The sequence below is a fragment of the Saccopteryx bilineata genome, chromosome 10 (genome assembly GCF_036850765.1).
Source record: "Saccopteryx bilineata isolate mSacBil1 chromosome 10, mSacBil1_pri_phased_curated, whole genome shotgun sequence".
NCBI lineage: Eukaryota > Metazoa > Chordata > Mammalia > Chiroptera > Emballonuridae > Saccopteryx > Saccopteryx bilineata.
Window position 1 is genome coordinate 24,231,073 of NC_089499.1, and position 23,714 is coordinate 24,254,786.

General features: G+C 41.1%; 1 protein-coding gene across 2 annotated transcripts in view; it reads left to right on the top strand.

Moving 5' to 3' along the window:
- NGLY1 (N-glycanase 1) overlaps window positions 1–23,714 on the top strand; it is a 56,289-nt gene that overhangs the window by 4,303 nt on the left and 28,272 nt on the right. For both annotated transcript variants that reach the window (XM_066246069.1, XM_066246071.1), the window contains exons 2-4: window positions 3,933–4,047; window positions 10,387–10,632; window positions 23,093–23,258. In XM_066246069.1, coding sequence (XP_066102166.1) covers window positions 3,933–4,047; window positions 10,387–10,632; window positions 23,093–23,258 — 527 coding nt within the window. The remainder of the gene's footprint in view (window positions 1–3,932; window positions 4,048–10,386; window positions 10,633–23,092; window positions 23,259–23,714) is intronic.

Sequence of the window (23,714 nt, forward strand, 5' to 3'; positions counted from 1 at the left end):
TGACCTCAGGGTTTCGAACCTGGGTCTTCTGTGTCCCAGGGTGACACTCTATCCACTGCGCCACGGAGTGGGTTTAACTCCCAGCCCACCATTCCTAAAAGTGTGATTATAGGCAACTTATGTAAATTCTCTAGGCTTTAGTTTTCTCATTCTTAAAAGGAAAAAAATACCTAATAGGGTTGTTGCAAAAGATAGAAAAAGAAGACCTGGCACATACGCTATTTATTGTTGTTACTCAGTTTTTTGTGTTAAACAAGTACGTGTATATTTCCCTTGTGGTCAGCTACAGAGAATACTAGAGTTAATGTCACCGATGGTTCCTAAGGCAGATAGATGTTTTTGAAAAGTTACATGTAACTCAGAATAACAGATTTTCAGAAAGACTATAAATTTTTTTTATTTGCCTGACCTGTGGTGACGCAGTAGATAGAGTGTTGACCTGGAATGCTGAGGTTGTTGGTTCGCGGCCCCAGGGTCGCTGGTTCGAGGCCCTGGGCTTGCCTGGTCAGGGCACATAGGAGAAGCACCTACAGATTGATGCTTCCCACTACTCCCCTTGCCTTTCTCTGTCTCGAATGAATAAATATTTAAAAATAATAATAATTTTTAAAATGACCTACAAAGCAACTTTTAAAATTGGTAATAAAAATACAAGATTTTAGGGTGTACTCATGTACTAAGTTTCCATTTATTAGAACCCTTTCCGGGATTTTGCATTCCAGAGAGGAAGATGACTAGTAAATAAATAATCAGATATATTTAATTTTTGATGTTTTTGAAATAGAAACATTTAAGTTTCTTTTTTCTGAAATATTATGACTTCAGTGTGAGGCCTACTATGAACCTGTCTTAAAATCTTTTTTTATTACAAAGAGAGTCAGAGAGAGGGATAGATAGGGACAGACAGACAGGAACAGAAAGAGATGAAAAGCATCAATCATCAGTTTTTCGTTGCGACACCTTAGTTGTTCATTGATTGCTTTCTCATATGTGCCTTGACCAAGGGCCTTCAACAGACAGAGTAACCCCTTGCTCAAGCCAGCGACCTTGGGTCCAAGCTAGTGAACTTTACTCAAACCAGATGAGCCCACGCTCAAGCTGGCAACCTCGGGGTCTCGAACCTGGGTCCTCCACATCCCAGTCCAATGCTCCATCCACTGTGCCATTGCCTGGTCAGGCTTAAACTCTTAAAATATAGTAGATTATGACTTTTAAGGAGAAGAGCATAATTTTCTTTCTTCCCATTGTAATTGTAAAAGACTTTTTTTTAAAGAAGTTAAACAATTTGGTAGATATTGGGGGAGACGACTTGGTAGACACCAAAATATGTTCAAAGTGGTGGTTGAGCCTGACCTGGCAGTGGTGCAGTGGATAGAGCATTGGCCTGGGATGCTGAGGGCCCAGGTTCAAAACCCCAAGGTTGCCAGCTGGAATGTGGGCTCATCTGGTTTGAGCGTGGGATCATAGACATGACCCCAGGGTTGCTGATTTGAAGTCCAAGGTCGCTGGCTTGAGCAAGGGGTCACTGGCTCAGGTGGAGCTCCCTGTCAAGGCACTTAAAAGAAAGCAATCAATGAACAACTAAGGTGTCATAACTATGAGTTAATGCTTCTCATCTCTCTTGACCTTCCTTATCTGTCTGTCTCTCCCTCTCCCTCTCTTTATCTCTCACTAAAAATGAAAATTAAATATAAAAAAAAAAGTGGTGGTTGAGTGAGGTTCAGGAAATTGTGCCGCCCTTTCAGGACCCCATTCATTTAACATCATCATCCAATAACCCCTACTCTACCCCCCAAAAAAGCTCATGTAAAGATGTAAAATAGTTGCTAACAAGCAAGATAAACATTACAACTTGCAGAAATAATTAATAGTTAACTGAGATAGGAAAAAAAATGTGAGACACATCTGCGGAGAATTTCAGTCAATGAAAGAAGATCAAACAAAAGTAAAAGTGATCCTTAGGGGTACTTGAGGCACTGCAGGGTGAGAGCAGTAATGAGCTCAAGAATAGTGGACACCGGGGATGGCGCTGCCTTTAAAGCTAGAGATTCTGAAAGTGTTTGTACGGAACTTTTCCAAGGGAGGAAATGGAATCCAATGGATTTGATGTCTGATGATGGCCTTGTCGCCAAGGTCTCTAAGCCTTTGAGGGCCTCAGGGGCGGACTTATGGCATCAGTCTGTGCTCAAGACTCTGGCTGATTCTGCTCAACATATTTTAAAAGAGGAATATTTTGTTTGTAATTTTTTATTTATTTATTTTTTTAGTGAGAGACAGATAAAGAGAGATAAGAAGCATCAATTCTTCATTGTGGTGCCTTAGTGGGGGGGGGGCTCCAGCAGAGCGAGCAACCCCTCGCTCAAGCCAGCAACCCTGGACTCAAGCCAGCAATCTTGGGCTTCAAGTCAAAGTCCTTTGGGCTCAAGCCCCATATTTTTATGGGGTCATGTCGATGATCCCACGCTCAAGCTGGCAATTAGACGCTCAAGCCAGAAGAGCCCCCCTCAAGCCAGTGACCTTGGTGTTTCAAATGGGTTCTCTGTGTCCAGGCCGATGATCTATCCACTATGCTACCGCCTGGTCAGGCTGCAATTTGCTTTTAGTGAGAAAAACAGATAAATGATATATGAGGTCCATTCATGTTGTAAAAAGTTAGAAAATTGCTCACTAGAAACTAAAGAGGCAAATCTAAACTCTACAAAGCCTATAGCAAGGAAGTTTTATATCAACAGTTACTTTGAAACATGTATAAAAATAATAAGCTACATCAGAACAGTGGTGAAAGAGGGAAGAAAAACTAGAAAATGAAGCCCAGTGAAAGGCTTTGATCATGTAGATAGAAATCTGGAAGGTATTGGGAAAAATATATTAAAATAGCTCAAGCTGTGTTATACCGGTGGAATATATCATCCTGCTGGTACTGATGTATTTATTACCCTGTGGAATGTGTTGAATATCATGAAATGATGCCTCATTTATCTGTAACTTTGATGAATTTAGGATTATTTTATAGTTTTATGTATGTTTTTATGTGGTGAGAATATACATATATATATATATATAAATACATATCTCTTGAGCTGAAGCAGAATTATAGTAAATACAATTATTGGTCTAGGGAAGGAAGAAAATCAGGTGAGTATAAAGGTGTACCCAGGTTCATGTTTGTCAGAAGTGAAGTCTTTGAGGCCCTGTAACCCACTCTCTAGCTTCTTAGTTCCTTTTATTCACTTACTTCACATATGTTTATTAGCCGCCACCTCTGCGTCCTGCTCTGGGTCTTGGTGATTGAGCTCCATCAGAACAAAGTAGGCAGAACTTTCTCCCCCGTTTGGGGCTTACATAGGTTTTTGTTTTGTTTCTTTAAAGTCAAGGCCCAAATTCTAGCTATCACTTTTTTTTTCTTTCTTTTTCCTTTTTTACAAAAAGATTTGATTAATTTTAGAGAGGGAAGAGAGAGAGAGAGAGAGAAGGGGGGGAGAAGCAGGAAGCCTCAATTCCCATTATGTGTCTTGACCAGGCAAGCCCAGGGATTTATTTGACCCGGTGACCTCAGTGTTCCAGGTCGACGCTTTATCCACTCTGCTACCACAAGTCAGGCTAGGTTTTTTTCTTAGTAACCTAAAAACTCGTAAAGGTACCTAGCTCTGATAGCACAGGCTTAAAGTGTCACATAGATTTCCTTATGGCAGCATTAATATTTTCAGCTGTGGAACACTCAACAGTGAGGTTCAGTGCCTGTCTAGTGAGCGGAGAATCACAAAATCAGGCCCTTTGCCAGGCGGTGCGCCCCCTTTCTTTAAAGTTGGGATTCATCCTCTCTTGTAGGAGTAGAGCTAATATCAAATGAGAAAAGGAATGCAAAAACGTTTTGAAGAATATTAACTGTTACACATAATATATATTCAAACCTTTTTTTTTTTTTAAACCAGAAACCCTAATGATGAAAAGTACAGATCTATCCGGATTGGAAACACAGCCTTTTCTACTAGACTCTTGCCAGTCAGAGGAGCCGTTGAATGTTTATTTGAAATGGGCTTTGAAGAGGTAAGTCTCTTCAAGGGTTCCTTCTCCCCAGTTCATGTAGGAAGCATTCGTTATTCTGTTAATGGCTAAGTACCTAAATAAGATAATGTTTTTAAATTCATTGATCATTTTGGAAATCCGTGGAACTAGTTATTTCTTCACCTATTAGACATTTAAAAGTCACAATTAAAATACTTTAAAATCACAGTAAAATTTTAACAACTCTCCCACAGGCAGGTTCTTACAAGTCTCAGTCCTTTAGAATTTGGAGGTCAGACATGCAACCCAAAGACCAAATTATGGCTCACTTTAGATTTTTAGTAAAAATCTAATTTGTGAGTGTGTATGAATACCTATAGGGTACAGTAACCAGTCTCAGTAAGAGATGAAAAGAGTAAACAGAAAAGTTGAGTTTAGTTGCCATATATAAGTTCTGTGAGAGAGGAAAAGAATCTCAGAGTGTTTTTGTTTGTTTTTAGGTCAGAAGAAAAGTGTGGTGTTTTCATCTTCTGTCGTCTTGTGGCAGAGTTAATTTACAATACGATGAAAATAGTTACCAAGATTGGATTTTCTTTATCTGTGTATGCTTACCTGTTGACAGTTTGTAGAATACTGAAAGAAGTTGAGCCAGACTATGGAGACTCAGTAGACAGTAGCAGTCAGAGTGGACAAGGCTGTAGAAATTGTTAGAGACATGCTGAGTTGCTGTAGGATATTCTTTCCTTCCTGCCTCTCAGCTTGCCTCCCCAGATTCTGTTCCAGGCCCTGGGGATAGAGCAGCGAGCTAGGTAGATACAGATCTTCTTTTACATGAAGCTTTCATTCCAGTAGGTTAGACAGACAGTAGACTGAAAACAAAGGTGAGTGCAAAGAAGAAAATAAGATGTGGTGATACAATAAAAAGCAACTGTAGTGGCGGGCAGCTACATAGAATGAGTGGTCAAGGAAAGCATCTGAGGGGATAACACTTGAGCTGGGACCTGAAACTATCTGGTCAATAGTATTTCAGGCACAAGAACTCACAGTGCAGAGGACGTCTGGCAGGAGTAGCTTTGACACAGAAAATAGTAATGCAGAGCAGGCAGGGCCAGCGCGTGGGGCTTGGAGGACTGGGATAAAGAGTTGGACTCTATTCTAAGTGAGATAGAAAGCCATTGGAAGGTTTTAAACAAAGAAGTTTTTGGTGTTTTGTTTGTTTGTTTTTTACAGAGACAGAAAGAGAATCAGAGAGAGGGATAGATAGATAGGGACAGACAGTCAGGAACTGAGAGAGATGAGAAGCATCAATCATTAGTTTTTTTCGTTGCGACGACTTAGTTGTTCATTGATTGCTTTCTCATACGTGCCTTGTCCGTGGGCCTTCAGCAGACCAAGTAACCCCTTGCTCAAGCCAGCGACCTTGGGTCCAAACTGGTGAGCTTTTGCTCAAACCAGATGAGCCCACGCTCAAGCTGGCGACCTCGGGGGTCTCAAACCTGGGTCCTCCACATCCCAGTTCGACGCTCTATCTGCTGTGCCACTGCCTGGTCAGGCTAGATCAGGGGTCTCAAACTCAACTCAGCATGTGGGCCGCAGAGCAAGATCACAGCCGTTCGACGGGCCGCACTAGGTCTACAAAAGGCAACTGTTACGCAACACTTTTCTCACTGCAGTTGAAAACAAAAAAAAATCAGTACAAGTATAATCGTACATGCAGTTTACTCAGTGTCACAAAACGACCAGAAACTGTAGTTCGCATCACAACTGCTGTTAACTAAGCTAATATCTAGCTAGGATGCTAGAGAAATGAAAAATACAAGTAGGCCCCTAGGCTTACTTAATTTTATCCAAAATATTTTGAACTTCGTGGATTAGTCTGCGGGCCGCATGCGGCCCGCAGGCCGCGAGTTTGAGACCCCTGGGCTAGAAGAATATTTTTAAAGATTGCTCTAGCTGCTGTGAAGAGAATGTTCGGAATGTTCTGGAATGGGGCAAGGGAGAGAGCAGGGAGAGCAACTAGAAAGTGTATTATATTAGTCTAAGTGAGAACTGACAGTGGGCTTGGGTCAGCTCATGCGGGCAGGGCCTTTTGTCTGTTTTGCTCCCTGTGTTACTAGCTCCTGGAATAGTGCTGGTGCATTCAGGGACTTGATAAACATGTGATAAATGCGAGTTTGGGGAGAAGTAGAGGGATCAATCCAGATCTATTTTTGAAACAGTATCTATAGGACTTTCTAATGAATTGGATGTGGGGTATAAGGGAAAGAAAAGAATCAGGGTGAGCCTGACCTGTGGTGGCGCAGTGGATGAAGCATTGACCTGTATGTAACGCTGAGGTCGCTGGCTCGAAGCCCTGGGCTTGCCCGGTCAAGGCACATATGGGAATTGATGCTTCCAGCTCCTCCCCCCTTTCTCTCTCTCCCTCTCCCTCTCCCTCTCCCTCTCCCTCTCCCTCTCTCCCTTCCCCTCCTCTCTAAAATGAATAGATAGGATCTTTAAAAAAATAATAATCAGGGTGACTTACAAGTTTTAGTTTGAGAAACTAAGTGAATGGAAATAGTATTAATGGAGACTGAGAAATCTTGGAGAGTAACAGATAGCAGGGGATAAATCACTCTCTGTTTTGCAAAATTATAACTGATACACTATTAAATATTCAAGTAGAGATGTCAAGTAGGTAATACAGTGGATGAGTCTGTAATGAAAGGAGAGGTAAGGCTGGAAGGATCAATTATGGTGTCTCCTGCTTGTAGTTACAGACATCTGAGCATAGAGATTTTAAAACTATAGAGGGGGAAAATTGTGAACATTGCTGAATTTATTCAAAGAAATGCAGATTTTTTTTTTTAGTCATATGACAGGGAAATTGAATGAGTGACAGCCGGAGACTGTACTATATAATTTCTCATTGTTGAAGTGTCACAGATTTAGTGGAATGAGATCTGCCTTTGTTCAGCAAATATTTGAGTGCCAGGAGGGGTGACCAGACAGCACGGTGTGTCTGGGACTGCCCTGCTTTCAGCATGGAAAGTTCCACAGTCCACAACTCCCCTTAGTCTCAGGCAAACAGGAGGGTCGGTCACACCAGTGCCAGCTAACAAGCCAGACTGAAACTGGTAATAGTATTTGACACAAATGGAGTTAAAATTTCAGGAAAGATGAACATTATGATAAGACTAAATTATACTTAGAGTTTCTGGCAGGCTTTGGACTTCACAGCTCAGGACCTAAGTAAATGTTTTCAGTGCAGCTGAGTCGCAGGACGACCAGTGGAGCTGAAACTGAACTCCACCGCTGAAAGAAACTCTCTGGGCTTTGAGATGAAGTAGAAATTGAAGGCCTGTCCTGAAATTTTTAGTTGTATATTACAATCCTGGGTACTTTGGGGCCCACTAGTCTCTGAGGCTGCATTCCTTTTTATGAGAATTCTAAGGAGGAGATCGAGAAAGACTGAGATCCGAATGGACATGTGGCCCACCAGGCTGGCTTAGACGAGTGGCTCTCACTGGGATCTATACCTACGCTCCATCCGTGCCCCGTCTCACCCCAGTGAGGATTAGGCAATGGAGGAGGGCAGTTTTGATTGTCTTGGTGACTAGAAGATACTAATTACCAGCATTTAGTGGGCAGGCAGGGGTCAGGTTTAACATCTGACATTGAGAATTGTCTCAGCAAAAATGCATTGAGAAACTCAGGTTTGTTAAATACTAGAATTCTTATTGATATCTTAAAATGTTACTGGATTCTAGTACACTAAACCTGTACTTTTTTCCTTTAATGAAAATATTAGTGCTGTTGATTTAACTTCTTTGGTAGACACTTTGGCCATAATCATATATTCTATGAAAAGAATGAATGGGAGGGAGCTAAGGTGTGAGCAGCATCGCTGTCCTCCCAGCGGTCTCTGCCGTGGGGACCGACACGGTCCCGGGTACACGGCGTGCTCTCCTTCCGGCCTCCGCCGTGGGGACCGACACGGTCCCGGGTACACGGCGTGCTCTCCTTCCGGCCTCCGCCGTGGGGAGAGGCCGTGGGGACCAACACGGTCCCGGATACACGCAGTGCTCTCTTTCCGGCCTCCGCCGTGGGGACCGAAACGGTCCCGGGTACACGGCGTGCTCTCTTTCCGGCCTCCGCCGTGGGGAGTGGGGACCGACACGGTCCCGGGTACGCGGCGTGCTCTCTTTCCCTCGCTGGTCCTGGTGTCAGCGCTCTTTCTCAGTGCTCCTCCGCTAGCAATGGTACAAAATCAGAAAAGCCTCTGTATTTGGCTTTAAACCAGATGTCTGGTTTTTCTTCCCAGACCTCATCATAGATGTGATGCGGTTCCTTCTAATGTTGGAAAAATCACTGTGTTTCAATTTGTGCCAATTATGTAGGTAATCATTGCAGCTGTAGAAATATTCTCTTTGTGCTCAGGCCTTCAGCTCTACAATAGTATGGTCTGGGATCTCTGTTCAATACAAGATGGAGTCAGTCAGAGCCTAACAATTCATAGCATGCAGTTTGAGTCCTTGCCCTAACAATTTCTGTAGCATCAGGCAGGTTGTTTAACTTCTCTGAGCCTCCGCGTTTTCATATAACAAATGGGGATTAACCTAATGCCTGTCTTTCAGGCTGGTTGTGAGACTTACATGAGATAATGTATGTGAAGTGCTTAGCACAAGGCTAGAATACATAAACACAATAAGTGGAAATAGCCTTTTTTATAACTATTATAAGTAATGTACAGAGCTTGCTGGTCTCTTTCGGCCTTTTTAAAAAGATTCATGTGGAATTGATTTTCATGTCATTATGGAGTAATGTCTTGGTCAGTTGATTCCTCTAGTCTGCCATCCCCAGGAAAACAAGGTTCTTCTCAATTGTGGAGCTTAATTTAAATGCTTACAACCTGAAAGTGTCTACTGCACTTGTAGCAACTGTTTTATCTCATTTTCTGTTGGTAGAATTATTGTTGTAACACTGCTGCTTCTCAACACTTTGAAAATTGATTGAATACATTTTCTTTTATTTTTGAATATATTTTCATTTCATGGGGTTTTTTTGTTTTGTAATTTGCTATTCCACATTGTGAGCTTTGTTATGTTTATGGTGTCTCAAAGCACTCTGATTACATTATGGATATTTATGAAATTAATCACTACATAAAGAATTGGATTTTTATTGTTCGATGTTTTGTTTTGTTTTGTTTTGTTTGAACCATAGACATATACTCTTAGTAAGCTACTGTATATCAACTCTTACTTCTCTGGTCCTTGGGACAAGTATTACTGTTAAAAACCCATAGTTTGGAATTGACCATCAGGATATATACTTTGTGTTATCCTGGTGGAGTTATTGAAGTCTGTGTACAGACTTCTCATCATGTAGCTATTCTCTAAAGACTTGGGTTTGGAAGATTAAAAAGTTGCTATGCAACTTCTTGTTAGATTCATGTCACCGGTGATCATTTTGTCTGGCTGTATCATTATTATTATTATTATTTATTATTATTTTGTGGCTCTACAAGTTTATTATTTAAATTAGCTTTGATTATTTTGGAGGGGGGAGAATTTTCTCTTTGGAAAACAACGGTGTAGCTTTGGATTTGGGCATTATGAAAAAACAAACTTCATGGTAAACTAAGGGGACAACAAAAAGGAACATGTTAGACTGGTTAAGATGAGCGGCTATTCAGGGCCTGAGTGTTCCAGATAAAGGAAGACAGTGCAACGTGAGGCCACGAGCCTGGACTGGGCCGCTTGCTGGCCTGGTTGGGATCTGTAGTGTCACCAGCTCAGGGAGGTTGAGTAAGATACTCAGCTTCTCCGTGTCGGTTTCCTCACCTAGTTTTGGAAAGGATCTGGTAGTATGTGCTCTGAACCGCAAGCAGATAATGGCCAACTGGAAAATTTTCATACATGTCTTCTCAGAGATCTCTTTGGTGGTTCCTCATGAGCTTGTCTTTCCTCTGACATGCAGAGCCTCCCCAAACTTCTACTGAGATCCTTGTTCCACACCTCGTCGTGGCTGTCTAGTATCATTATTTCATGGGGAATTTCATAGAAAATAGTAGTGTCATGTTCTATTGCAAGATGATAGGAATGTGCATAGTTGCAACTCTTACAAGGCTTTCTGAATTATTTCTAGAAAATATTTCTAAAGGTTCTTTGAACTAACAAAATAGACTTAGCAGTATATGCTAATAAGACAGATTTTCTTAATTTTCTGATTTATGTTAGGCATTACCTTTGACTGTATATTTAAAAAGTGACATAAGAAAACTGATTATTAAAATATATACTTTACAGTATTCACTATATATATATATATATATATATGAATGACTGTCAGCATTCTTTAAGCAAAGTTTAAAATTTTTCCTAATTTTATAAATTCCAGGGAGAAACGCATCTTATCTTTCCTAAAAAAGCTTCCGTGGAGCAGCTGCAAAAAATCCGTGACCTCATTGCCATAGAGAGAAGTAGCAGATTGGATGGACCAAAGAAGAGCCACAAAGTAGAATTATCTCAGCAACCGGCAAGCAGTGCCCAGCTTCCTGCGTTGCAGCCTTCAGATGCCAGTGGGCCCGCCCAGCACGCAGGCAGCAGTGAGGGGCAGTCATCCAACCCCCCGTCTGCTCCGCTGGTAATGTTAGCATCAAACCTTCCTAAACTGGTTTTCATGAAGTGTTGAGGCAGCCAAAGCTTTGAAATGTGTTACAACTTACTCCGGAATTTATGCCTCAGCTATTCGTGGTTCTTACGATTCTAGTTCATCCAGATTTTCCCCACTCTGAAAAATTGTCCAATTTCTAACCCAGGTAGGGAAAATGCTATCCTTTATTTATACTTTTAAACTTTAACTTGTGATTTAATGCTTCTGAGGCTGAGTTTTGTTTATTATTTATATATGTACCTGTATTTAAATACCGTGGCGCTTAAATCAGTTCCACAAATTAGCATATGTCTGCGACCTAAAACAAAGTAATGGACTTGCCGGACAGTGGTAATAGCCGTCAAATAGATTTCCTCTACTGCACCGACACTCTGATATAAATTTACCTGTAGCCATTCACCATGGGAATTATTAATTCCAGCAGCCTAACCATTATCATTGCCTCTGTTCAGTAAAAAACTCAGCTTCTTTAAATTTAAGGTAAATAATGCATTAATTTACTGATAGTGGTGCTAGCAAATTAGTGAAGTTGTTATTAGCGTATACAGATAAATTTCAAGAACTGAAATCAAACTACTATTGTCTTACAAGCATTCTTGGTATACCTAATTAATCTCATTTAATAGGAAATTGTTCTATTTTAAACAATCCCTTTAATATAGATCTTTAAGTAGTCTTAAGTTTTTGCCATCAGAAATATATTTATGATTTTTTTCTTTGGGGGGGGCAGAGAGAGAGAGATAGACAAGAAGGGAGAGAAGTGAGAAATATCAACTCATAGTTGCAGCAGCTTAGTTGTTCATTGATTGCTTTCTCATATATGCCTTGACCAGGGGGGCTCCAGCAGAGCAAGTGACACCTTGCTCAAGCCAATGACCTTAGGCTTCAAGTCAGTGACCTTTGGGCTTAAGCCACAACCATGGGGTCATGTCTGTCATCTCACGCTAAAGCTGGATGAGCATGTGCTCAAGCTGGCAACCTCGGGATTTCGAACCTGGGTCTTCTGTGCCCCAGTCCAGTGCTCTATCCACTGCACCACCACCTGGTCAGGCCATTGATTGCTTCTCATATGCGCCTTGACGGATTGGGGAGGGCGCAGGTTCCCAGCCAAGCCAATGACCCTTTGCTCAAGCCATGACCTTGAGCTTCAAGACAACGACCTTTGGGCTCAAGCCAGCTACTGTGGGGTCATGTCTGTGATCCCATGCCCAACCTTGTGACTCTGTGCTCAAGTTGGTGAGCCCGTGCTCAAGGTAGATGAACCTGCGCTCAAGCCAGCGACCTCGGAGTTCCGAACCTGGATCCTCAGCATCCCAGGTAGATGCTCTATCCACTGCACCACCGTCTGGTCAGGTTATATTCATGATTTTTCTATAGTAACTTAGTTAAACTTGTATTCTCTTACTTTAATTTTTTTAAAACACTTTGTCATTTTCTTCTTTATAGCAGAACTTTATAAAAAGTCAGTTACTAAATTTACTCTCAATTTCCTCCAGCTGTATAACTTTAACCTCAGTTCCCTGGTAGGCAAATGATTGGCAGTCATTACTTTGTGTAGGGCTGAGAAGGCCCGAAACTTGTCTTTAAAAAATAAAGAATAGCCTGACCAGGCGGTGGCACAGTGGATAGAGCATCGGACTGGGATGTGGAGGACCCAGGTTTGAAACCCCCGAGGTCGCCAGCTTGAGCGTGGGCTCATCTGGCTTGAGCAAAAAAAAGCTCACCAGCTTGGATCCAAGATCACTGGCTCGAGCAAGAGGTTACTGGGTCTGCTGAAGGCCCGTGGTCAAGGCACGTATGAGAAAGCAATCAATGAACAACTAAGGTGCCACAGCGAAAAACGGATGATTGATGCTTCTCATCTCTCTCCTTTCCTGTCTGTCTGTCCCTATCTATCCCTCTCTCTGACTCTCTCTCTGTCCCTGTAAAAAAATAAAAATAAAGAATAAAGAATAAAGGTGTAAGGAGTTGTTAGGGAAGAGCCAGAGTTACTGTTCTTTTTTTAATTCTTTTTGGATGGTTTTCATACATTTTTTATGGAGCATTAACTCTTGTAAAACATCTTCCTTTGTGCCTCAGTTGACTTAGGTTAACCTGTAAGTCTTTAAAATATTACTGCTCCCATTACCTTCACAGCTAATATTTTATTTGCAATAAGGAGTGCAGCTAGTGTTTATATCTCTGAGAAGCTGCTAATGGACGGTGTTGGACGAACTAGTCACGATGCTGAGTGGCTGCAGGTCGTCAGATAAAGTAGCGTATGTGAAAAGAGAGCTTTGTGAACTGCAAAGGGCTTTAAAAGTTTGCCCTTGGTAGAAATAATTCTTTCTGTAATGTAGCCGAGCTGCTTTATTCAATACAGAGTTACCACAGAGTAAAAGGAGAGTGGGGCCGTTGAACTATAAAGTGCCAGAGTAGTAAGCCTCCCTAGTCCATCCATTCCGTAAAACAGTGGTTTCCACTCTTTTTTGATCTGTACATCTTAACTAGTAATAAAATGTTGAGTACATAACCTCATAAATGTCTATTTACTTATAAATTATAGTCTTGTATACTAATGTGTTATGCACCTTATACAACAATACATAACGAATGAAAGGGCGCAGTAAAAGTAAAGTACGATATAGTGCAGTGGCTCTTGCGTGCTCCTCCCTGAGCATAGAATTCCGGGCGGGCAAGCGAGAGGTCTCTCCTCAGTTTTGTAGTTCAGGTTGACACAGAAACAGAAGCATATTTAACCTGTTTCCTTGGTTTTTAGCACCTTTTATTTAGAGTTTTCTAACTAAAGTGTTAGAATATATATATAAATATATATTTTAAGATGATCTACTTTATGTTCTGTTGAATCTTAGTATTATAGTTTAAACTGCACAGATCTAATTAATTAGTCTTGACTGAAAAGCATGTAATGCATGAAAACATATTTTTTATAAAATAGGTTTTTCCTGGGATACGTGTTATTTTGTCAGTGTTCTGGCTTAGGAAATCCATTCACATTTTATAAAGCTTCTTTAACTTTTTTTCTATTATTCATTCCCAATCTGGCAATTTAGATATAGTCTGAGGTTTTTTTATTTTTGTTTATTTATTTACTTACTTTTAAACTCTGTTAATTATCAGAAAGCCTCTGGACACTACACTGAAAACAAAATTTTATTCTACTACCAAAACAAATTTAGAGTTTAGAAGAAAATAAACTTTCTCAAAGACAAAGCTGTTAGTAAACTAATAATGTATATCAACTCTTAATTTCTCTAGTCCTTGAGACAAAGTTTTTTTTTTTTTCTGTGTTCCTTAAGGGAGTTGAGAGAAATAGAATTAAACCTTGTTATTTATAGCCAAATCTTGGTTATCCGTGGATCACTGGAATATCTACTTATTTATTTATTTGTTTGTTTTTCTTTTTCCAAGTGAGAGGAGGGAAGATAGACTCCCATATGCATCCCAACCAAGATCCACCTGGCAACCCCCGTCTGGGGCCAAGGCTCTGCCCATCTGGGGCCGTGCTTTCAGCTGAGCTATTTTTAGCACCTGAAGTGGAGGCTCCATGGAGCCATCCTCAGCGCACGGGGCCGATGTGCTCAAACCAATAGAGCCATGGTTGCAGGGGGGGGGAAGAGAGAGAAAGAAGATGGCAGGGGTAGAGAAGCAGATGGTGGTGCCCTGATTGGGATTCGAACCCAGGACATCCATACACCAAGCTGGCGCTCCACCACTAGCCAACTGGCCAGGGCCTGGACTATACTGTTTTAAAAAGTATTTTGTTATTGGCCCTGGCCAGTTGGCTCAGTGGTAGAGCGTCAGCATGACGTGCAGGAGTCCAGGTTCGATTCCCGGTCAGGGCACACAGGAGAAGCGCCTATCTGCTTCTCTACCCCTCCCCCTCTCCTTCCTCTCTGTCTCTCTCTTCCCCTCCCGCAGCCAAGGCTCCATTGGAGCAAAGTTGGCCCGGGCACTGAGGATGGCTCCATGGCCTCTGCCTTAGGCGCTAGAATGGCTCTGGTTGCAACAGAGCGATGCCCCAGATGGGCAGAGCATCGCCCCCTGGTGGGCATGCCAGGTTGATCCCGGTCGGGCACATGCAGGAGTCTGACTGCCTCCCCGTTTCCAACTTCAGAAAACTACATTAAAAAAAAAAAGGATTTTGTTATTTAAGCTTTTATTACCAATGTTGTTATACTACAATATTTGACAGTTGTATCAATATTTTCCTGCCTTGCTTATGTTAAGTGGGGATACTGAGAATTAAAATGGACCAAAGTCAACCAGCAAGAGAAAGATTAAAAAAGCATTTAACCTGAAAACTAGAGAAACCCTGAGCACTGATGAGCTTTATAACTATTATATTTTTTTGGTTAAAACTCAAGAAAAATGTTAAAATACAGAATAAGGTGATCGGCATTGATATTGGAGTTTGCTAATAGTTTTTTTTCTTTAAGATATAAAATACTAGAATATATTGGTACTCAATAAATGGTGATGGTTGTTGGAAACTTATTGTGGTGCCTTTTAAGGATATTTTATGTGAATGGAATTATATAATATGTAGTCTTTTGCTTCTGGCTTTTTTCACTTTGCATGTTTTTAAAGTTTATCCGTATTGTAGACTGTATCCGTATTTTATTCCTTTTTATTGCTGAATAGTATTCCCTGATGCACATTTGGATTGTTTGCCTATTATGAATAATGTTGCTATGAACATTTATACATAAGGCTCTGTGAATACATATGTTTTCATTTCTTTGGGTAGATTCCTAGGATTAGAACCATTGGGATGTATGGTAAATTTGTCTTTAATATTTTAAGAAGTTTCCAAGCTGTTTTCCAAATTAGCTGCAACATTTATAGTCTCACCAGCAGTGTGTGAAGGTTCCAGTTTTTTCATATCTTCACCCACAATTATTTTTGTCTTTTTTATGATAGCCATTTTACTGGGTGTTAAGTAGTAACTTATTGTGGATTTAATTTGTATTTCCCTAATGATCCAACTAATTTTAAATTTGCTGGTTATAATACTGTTTAGTGTTCCTATAAAAATAACTTACTGTTAACTTTTTGTATATTTTTATACCCTTTGCTTTCTAAAAGCAAATTCAAAACAGCAAAGATAGTTTTTTAAAGACATAGACCTTTGTCATGTTGCATTATATTTCCAGTTTTGCAATTTATTAGGTTGAAACCATGATTCTGAAGTATGATTTGCTTGAAATAAGATTTCAGCAGTTACCACACAGCTAGTCTAAATATATGCTTTTATATGATACTTGACTACTTTGAGACTATGTATGAAATCTGATAAGAACATTTCATCAACTCATTTGTCACTGTAGAAATTATTGCCCGTTGAGGCCCTGGCCGGTTGGCTCAGTGGTAGAGCATCGTCCTGGCATATGGAAGTCCTGGTTCGATTCCTGGCCAGGGCACACAGGAGAGTGCCCATCTGCTTCTCCACCCTTCCCCCTCTTCTTCCTCTCTGTCTCTCTCTTCCCCTCCCCTCAGCCAAGGCTCCATTGGAGCCGAGTTTGCCCAGGTGCTGAGGATGGCTCTTCGGCCTCCGCCTCAGGTGCTAGAATGGCTCCCATTGTAATGGAGCAATGCCCCAGATGGGCACAGCATCACCCCCTAGCGGGCTTGCCGGGTGGATCTCAATTGGGCGTATGTGGGAGTCTGTCTCTCACCTCCCTGCTTCTCACTTCAGAAAAAAAAAAAAAAATTATTGCCCATTGTGTATATGGGTATGTATTAATTTAAAATAATTTTCATTTGAGGTTATTTTATTGCAGTTATAATAGTTTTATTAGATCACAATGAAATGAGTTAACTTTTAAACTAATATATTTTAAGACAGTCTCTTAGTCTGTATATATATGTGATCTTTATAAGAGAAAAAAATCTGAACAGAAGATTTCAATGTCCAATTTTTTGTTTGTGAACTTACTATTTTTAAAAGTAAAATACACCAATGTACCTTTCAATAAGAGATTACTTAAATTATGAGACACATACTTAAGTCAGCAGTTTTAGCATCCATTAAAAATGATGATGAGGTCTATTTTGACAGAAAGATAGTTATGTGGATAGAAAGGTAAACTCAGAATTCTGAAGTTAAACTCACACATGTGTGTATAATTCAGTTTTTCTTAAAAAAATTGCACATATATAAATATGTTCATTTTAAAAAGGTCTGAAAAGATATACACAGACATTTTATGCCATAATTTCTTCTGAGTAGTGAAATTATAGGTGATTTCATATTTTTTATACCATTCATTATTTCCTGAATATTTTTGTACACATTTATTACTTTTATAAATAGAAAAAAGGGTTTTCCATAACAAATAAGTTTATTGAAGTCACAAGTTGATTAAAGTAATCATTAAAAATTGATTGAGGGCCTGACCTGTGGTGGCACAGTGGATGAAACTTCTACCTGAAACGCTGAGGTCGCTGGTTCAAATCTGGGAGCTTACGTGGTCAAGGCACATATGGGAGTTGATGCTTTATGAGTTAATGGTTTCTGCTCCTCCCCCCCTTCTCCCCTCTTTAAAATGAATAAATAAAATCTTTACAAAAAAATTGGCCTGACCAGGCAGTGGCAAAGTGGATAGAACATCAGACTAGGATGCAGAGGACACAGGTTGGAAAACCCCGAGGTTGCCAGCTTAAGCTCAGGCTCATCTGGCTTGAGTGCGGGGTCCCTGGCTTGAGTGTGGGATCATAGACATGTCTGCGTGGTCACTGGCTTGAGCCCAAAAGTTTGCTGGTTTGAAGCCCAAGGTCACTGGCTTGAGCAAGGGGTCACTCGCTCTGCCCACTCTGGTGAAGGCACATACGAGAAAGCAATCAATGAACAACTAAGGAGCCACAACAAAGAATTGATGCTTCTCATCTTGCTTCATTCCTGTCTGTCTGTCCCTATCGGTCCCTCTCTCTGTTTGTCTGTCTCTCTCTCTCAGTCTCTGTTACAAAAAAAAAAACATTTGAACAGGCCCTAGCCTAGTTGCTCAGTGGATAGGGCGTTGTCCCATTGCACGAGGTCAGGGTTCGATCCCTGGTCGGGGCACATGGAAAGCAACCAGTTAGTGCACAACCAAGTGGAACAATAAGTTGATGCTTCTCTCTCTCTCACACACATCAATGGAAAAAAAAATTTTAATTGATTAAACAGAACTTTTGTGTTTAAAAACAGGTTCTAAATTTAAAAGCCACAAAAACAAATGTTTGCATAAAGGTAGAAAGAGGGCTAGTGGAATTAACAAGTGTTGCTTCTTTACTAAAAAAATATGAATTGACTAATATGACTTGTGTACTGGTTATATCACATGATTTCACAAAATATATACATTGTACTTTTTTCTTATAAAGAGTTAAATATATCTTACATTAGAAACCACAGTAATTGGAATTCAAGTACTATGTATGATTAGTAAAAAAAAATTTTTTTTGATCCAGAAGATACAGATTTCACATTTTAAACTTCCATTTATACTCCAAATAACTTTTAATTCTCCAGCATTAACTGCTGCCTCATGTACATGGTTGCCCAGCTGCTGTAATCGCTGTGCAATCAGCAGATTTCTACTTAATGACTTAGTTTCTTTGGGAGCTGTGCCAATGAATATGTATAGAAATAAGGCTAGAAAAGAAACTGTATTGTTCAAGGTTGTTTCACTGCCATTAAAAACCACAATGAATGAGGTCATTTCTAGATTGAAGTATTAAGTTGAAAGTAAAAATTCTCTGGGTACTCCTTACCCCCTCAGTAAATGAAAATTGCAGGGAAGGCGGGGTCAGGGGGGGGAGGGGAGGAAGATGCCACTGTAAATGCCTCATTTTTATAAGAATTCTTTCCAATAAAATTGGAAAACTTTTTTATGCTTCTGTATTAGTTCTGGTAAATGAGCATATTTCTCCCTGTTGTGACGACTACCCACCCTGGGTTTCTTATTACCAAATCAGGCGTCTTTAGTCATCTGTTGCCCTCATCCCTTCTCTTAACTGGGGGAATGGGTCTCCTCCTAATAAAGCCAGTTCCCCTTCCGTGCCTGTCTCCCTTCGCCTCTGTTCACTCTGGGGTCTCACATGGACTACGTCCAGTCTTGAACCTCTTGTCCTGGGGGGTTTTCCCAGTGGCGTTTAAACCATGCTTTAAGGTCAGTTTTCATCTGAAGTTAGTCTCTTGGTATCAGATTAATTTGGATGTGCAGATGATTCCTGGACGTACCCCAGACCAGCCGAACCAGAAAAGGAGACAGGGAATTTGGGAATCTGCATTTGTCACAGCAGATTAATGTTGAAGAACCTTTTCTGTAAGCTCTCTCACCTCAGAAACAAGCCAGCACACAAATGTCCGTGTAGTCCACATGTCCTGTATTTCTCATTTCCTCTTCACGGCATTTTAGGAAGAGTCCCCGGTACTCATCAGTGCATCTCATATATGATACTTCTCTAGCGGGTCTTCATATTTTAATTGTGTGCCCAATCATCAGCAAAATGTTTCTGAGCAGATCCTCTCAATCTACATTTGTTTTTAATTTATATACATGTACTTTTATGCCAATATACTATGAACATTATAGTAATGTAAAGAGGAGCTTTAAAGTGAATAATGTTTATAATTTTTGAAAAAGGTAATTAACAGTGAATTATTTAACAAATGTGAATAGGAATCTATTTTAAATAGTCTTCAGAATTTTGAATTTGGGGGCTTTGTCAGATATCAGTAGATTGTGATTTCTTTTGCTTAAAATGTAATTGTTGAAAGGCTCTCTGTAAAACAGTAAAAGATATTAGTCCTGTAGTTTTCTTGTTTACATGTGCTTATGTTTTTAGTATTAGCATCAATGCCTAGAGGTCTCAGTAACCTTTTTTCAGGCCAGGTTGAGGGTTAATTCAGTTAAAACTACATAACATAATCTGTAAATCCTCCTAACCAGGTACATTTAAACTGCAAAACCTTGCAACATTATGAGAGGAGAAGTAGGGGTGAGCCTGTTACTGTTCACCCCTCTATTGTAGACCCCCTTACCTTCCTCAAGAGAGCTTCTCTAGCCTGAGCGGGAGTCTCTGTCAGTCCAAATACTGAGTATTATTGTAACTTAATCCTTTATTTATCTAGATATTTATTTATTTAGCGGGATAGAGACAGGAAGGAAGAGAAATGAGAAGTATCAAACTTCTGGGTCTTGAGCGTTCCAGGTTGACACTCTGTCCACTGCGCCACCACCTGGTCAGGCAGTCCTTTGCTTTCTGTACAAAAAACAATTACACACGCCTAATACTTTCTGTTCCCATTCAGTGGCCGTTTTGTGCAGCTCTTTTGGTGCACTTAGCTCACTTTGGGGCACTGCTTACACAGCTAAGTCTCCTACAGCTTGTTTTCCTTATTGACACTATTATAAAACATCTTGCTGAGATCATCAGCAGCTTCATGCTGCTGAATTTAATGGACTTTTTTTCAGCTTATTTTTATCTGACCACACATAGTTTTTAGCTCAGTTGCTCATTTTCTGGTTTTTCTCCTACTGTAAGTAGTTCAACTGTTGACCCTGTTGCTCATACCAAAAATCTGTGGATCGTTTCTGTGTGTGTTTCTACTTTTCTAACTGGCCCTGGCCCCACAGTTCAGTCACCAAGACTTACTGATTGTACTTCCTGAGTTCTTTCTGTATCCATTCACTGTTCTCCCGCTACTGTAACTGCCCTGCTGTAAGCACCAGCGCTCAGAGTTCTGCAGTCATCCCCTCTTGGGTCTCCTCATACCTGCTTCCTCCATACTGCAGCTGGACCGAGACTCTGAAGACACATCTGATCCTTTCACTCCCTCGCCTAAGTCTCTTTCATGGTTTCTCATTGCACTGGAAAGAGGCCAGAAGGACCAGCTGCTTACCAACCCACTTTATTCTCAGCCTTCCTTCTCGACCATTTTCCCTTAGTTCTCTGCTCCGATCTTCTCTCTGATCCTTCACATTATACTCAGCGCATCCTCTGTACACATGCTCCCCAGCTTCCTACATGCTGTTCCTTTGACAGGAATGGTCTTTTCCTTTCCTTGTTTACTAGCTGCTTCTCATGCTACATATTTTACCACAGCTATCGTATATTCAGGGAATTCTGGGGTCAGAACCTTGTTGAAAAGTCGCACTATTCTTGTTTGCTTCGTAACTTTATTATTATACCTATGAATAAAGTGTCTAACTTGCGCTTGCTTCGGCAGCACATATACTAAAGTGTCTAACTTACCATTGTATCCCCAGTACCTAGCAAATAATAAGAGGCCGTTAAATATTTGAATAAATGAACATTGTTGTGTCAGTGTTTGTTTCTGTGCCCATAGACTAATTTCTCTGCGAGGATAATGTTGTCTGTTTTGGGTTTCATTATTTTTTACTGTGACGGTTCTGTCATTCTTGGTAAATGTGCTCACCTCTTAGACCATAAAGTGATCATGTCTGTCTTGTATACTCATTGCTACTGCTTAATATAGCGCCTGACATTGGTTTTGTTTTTTTTTTATCTATCTATCTCTACCTTTTAACACACACTTAACCCATTCATATATACTGTAATTACTAATATGTTTGAACTTATTATGACTTTTTATTTTAAATTTTCTGTTCTTGCCTTTTGGCACCCCCCCACCCCCCATTTTTGTTTTGTTTAAGTGAGCTGTGCAGCAGTAATGGTTCTCAGCCGGGACACTGTTGTTTCCTTTTAGGAATCTAAGCATCCTCAGGTGCTGTCCAGAGGCACAATCCTTATTGACAGTGAGTGACAGGGTGAGGTGGTTCAAACTGTCAGGTGTTTGTTCCTCCTGCAGGGACCATCGGGTCGCCCTACTGCTTGCTCCGGGCCTCTTCCTGCTTTGTGGGTTCTGAGGCTCCTCTGCGTTTGTTCCTCCTGCAGGGACCATGGGTCTCCCTACTGCTTGCTCCGGGCCTCTTCCTGCTTTGTGGAGTCTGAGGCTCCTCTGCGTTTGTTCCTCCTGCAGGGACCATGGGTCTCCCTACTGCTTGCTCCGGGCCTCTTCCTGCTTTGTGGGTTCTGAGGCTCCTCTGCGTTTGTTCCTCCTGCAGGGACCATGGGTCTCCCTACTGCTTGCTCCGGGCCTCTTCCTGCTTTGTGGACTCTGAGGCTCCTCTGCGTTTGTTCCTCCTGCAGGGACCATGGGTCTCCCTACTGCCTGCTCCGGGCCTCTTCCTGCTTTGTGGGTTCTGAGGCTCCTCTGTGTTTGTTCCTCCTGCAGGGACCATCGGGTCTCCCTACTGCCTGCTCCAGGCCTCTTCCTGCTTTGTGGAGTCTGAGGCTCCTCTGCGTTTGTTCCTCCTGCAGGGACCATGGGTCTCCCTACTGCTTGCTCCGGGCCTCTTCCTGCTTTGTGGACTCTGAGGCTCCTCTGCGTTTGTTCCTCCTGCGGGGACCATGGGTCTCCCTACTGCTTGCTCCGGGCCTCTTCCTGCTTTGTGGACTCTGAGGCTCCTCTGCGTTTGTTCCTCCTGCAGGGACCATGGGTCTCCCTGCTGCTTGCTCCGGGCCTCTTCCTGCTTTGTGGGTTCTGAGGCTCCTCTGCGTTTGTTCCTCCTGCGGGGACCATGGGTCTCCCTGCTGCTTGCTCCGGGCCTCTTCCTGCTTTGTGGAGTCTGAGGCTCCTCTCCTTTGGGATTACTTTGAGAACTTTTTTTAGTTTTCATTAGCACTCTTTCTGGGGGACATACTGCTGTGGCTTCTTTAATCCACTTGTATCGGCCTTTCCTCCTTAAGAGTACTTCTTCTTGCCTGGCCAGGCAGTGGCAAAGTGGATAGAGCATTGGCCTCGGGACGCTGAGGATCCAGGTTCTGAACCCCAAGGTCACAGCTTGAGCACGGGATTGCTGACTTGAGCCCAAAGGTCACTGGTTTTGAAGCCCAACGTTGCTGGCTTGAGCCCTAAGTCTCTGGCTTGAGCAAGGGGTCACTGGCTCAGCTGGAGCCCACCGTCAAGGCATATATAATAAAGCAATCAATGAACAACTAAAGTGCCGCAACAAAGAACTGATGCTTCACATCTCCCTGTCTGTCTTCCTCATAAAAAAAGTTCTTTGCCAATGCTGAATAGCATTTTAAAAAATTACATTACACGAATTTGAAGTGGAAAGGGCTGTCACATACATTGTACAGAGCATTGTCTTGATTCAAACTAGTCAAGAATTCATTAAACCCATTTAAATATATTCTTAGTAACATAATATAGTCTGAGTTAAAAATACAGATATCTTAGACTGACACAGATAAGGCTATTTCCTGATACTAACTTTGCAAAGATTTTGAGTATAATTATTTTGGTAAATCCATACATTACTCTTTATGGAATTATGGAACCAGTGTTTTTATTATATGTTATTTTTGTAGCATATGGAGAAAAACTAATTTCAGGGGGTTTTTTTCCTACTAGGTTACTGCTGATTCAATCATTCTAAAAGTTCTTCGGTCCAACCTTCAGCATGTGCTGATCTATGAGAATCCTGCTCTCCAGGAGAAGGCCTTGGCTTGTATTCCAGTCCAGGAGTTAAAAAAGAGATCGCAAGAGAAATTATCTAGAGCTAGAAAATTGGATAAAGGTAATGGCTTTACATAAGTATTCATTGCTAAAAATGTCCCGTTGCTAAATAAACAGAAACACTAAATGGTGCCTTTTGCTGCATGCATTGTAAATATCGAAAATATTTCTATTTGAGTTTTTAAGGAATACAGTAACAGCATAATTTTATTGCATATGCCTAACAGACACATTTGTTAATATTTTTTGAACATTTATTTTCATTTTAATCATAATCATTGGTATGTGATTTTTTTTTTTTAAGAGAATTTATTTTATTTTTTTGTGGCAGAGACAGAGAGTCAGAGAGAGGGACAGATAAGGACAGACAGGAAGGGAGAGAGATGAGAAACATCAAGTCTTTGTTGCGGCTCCTTAGTTGTTCATTGATTGATTTCTCATATGTGTCTTGACCGGGCGGCTACAGCAGACTGAGTGACCCCCTTGCTTGAGCTAGTGACCTTGGGCTCAAGCTGGT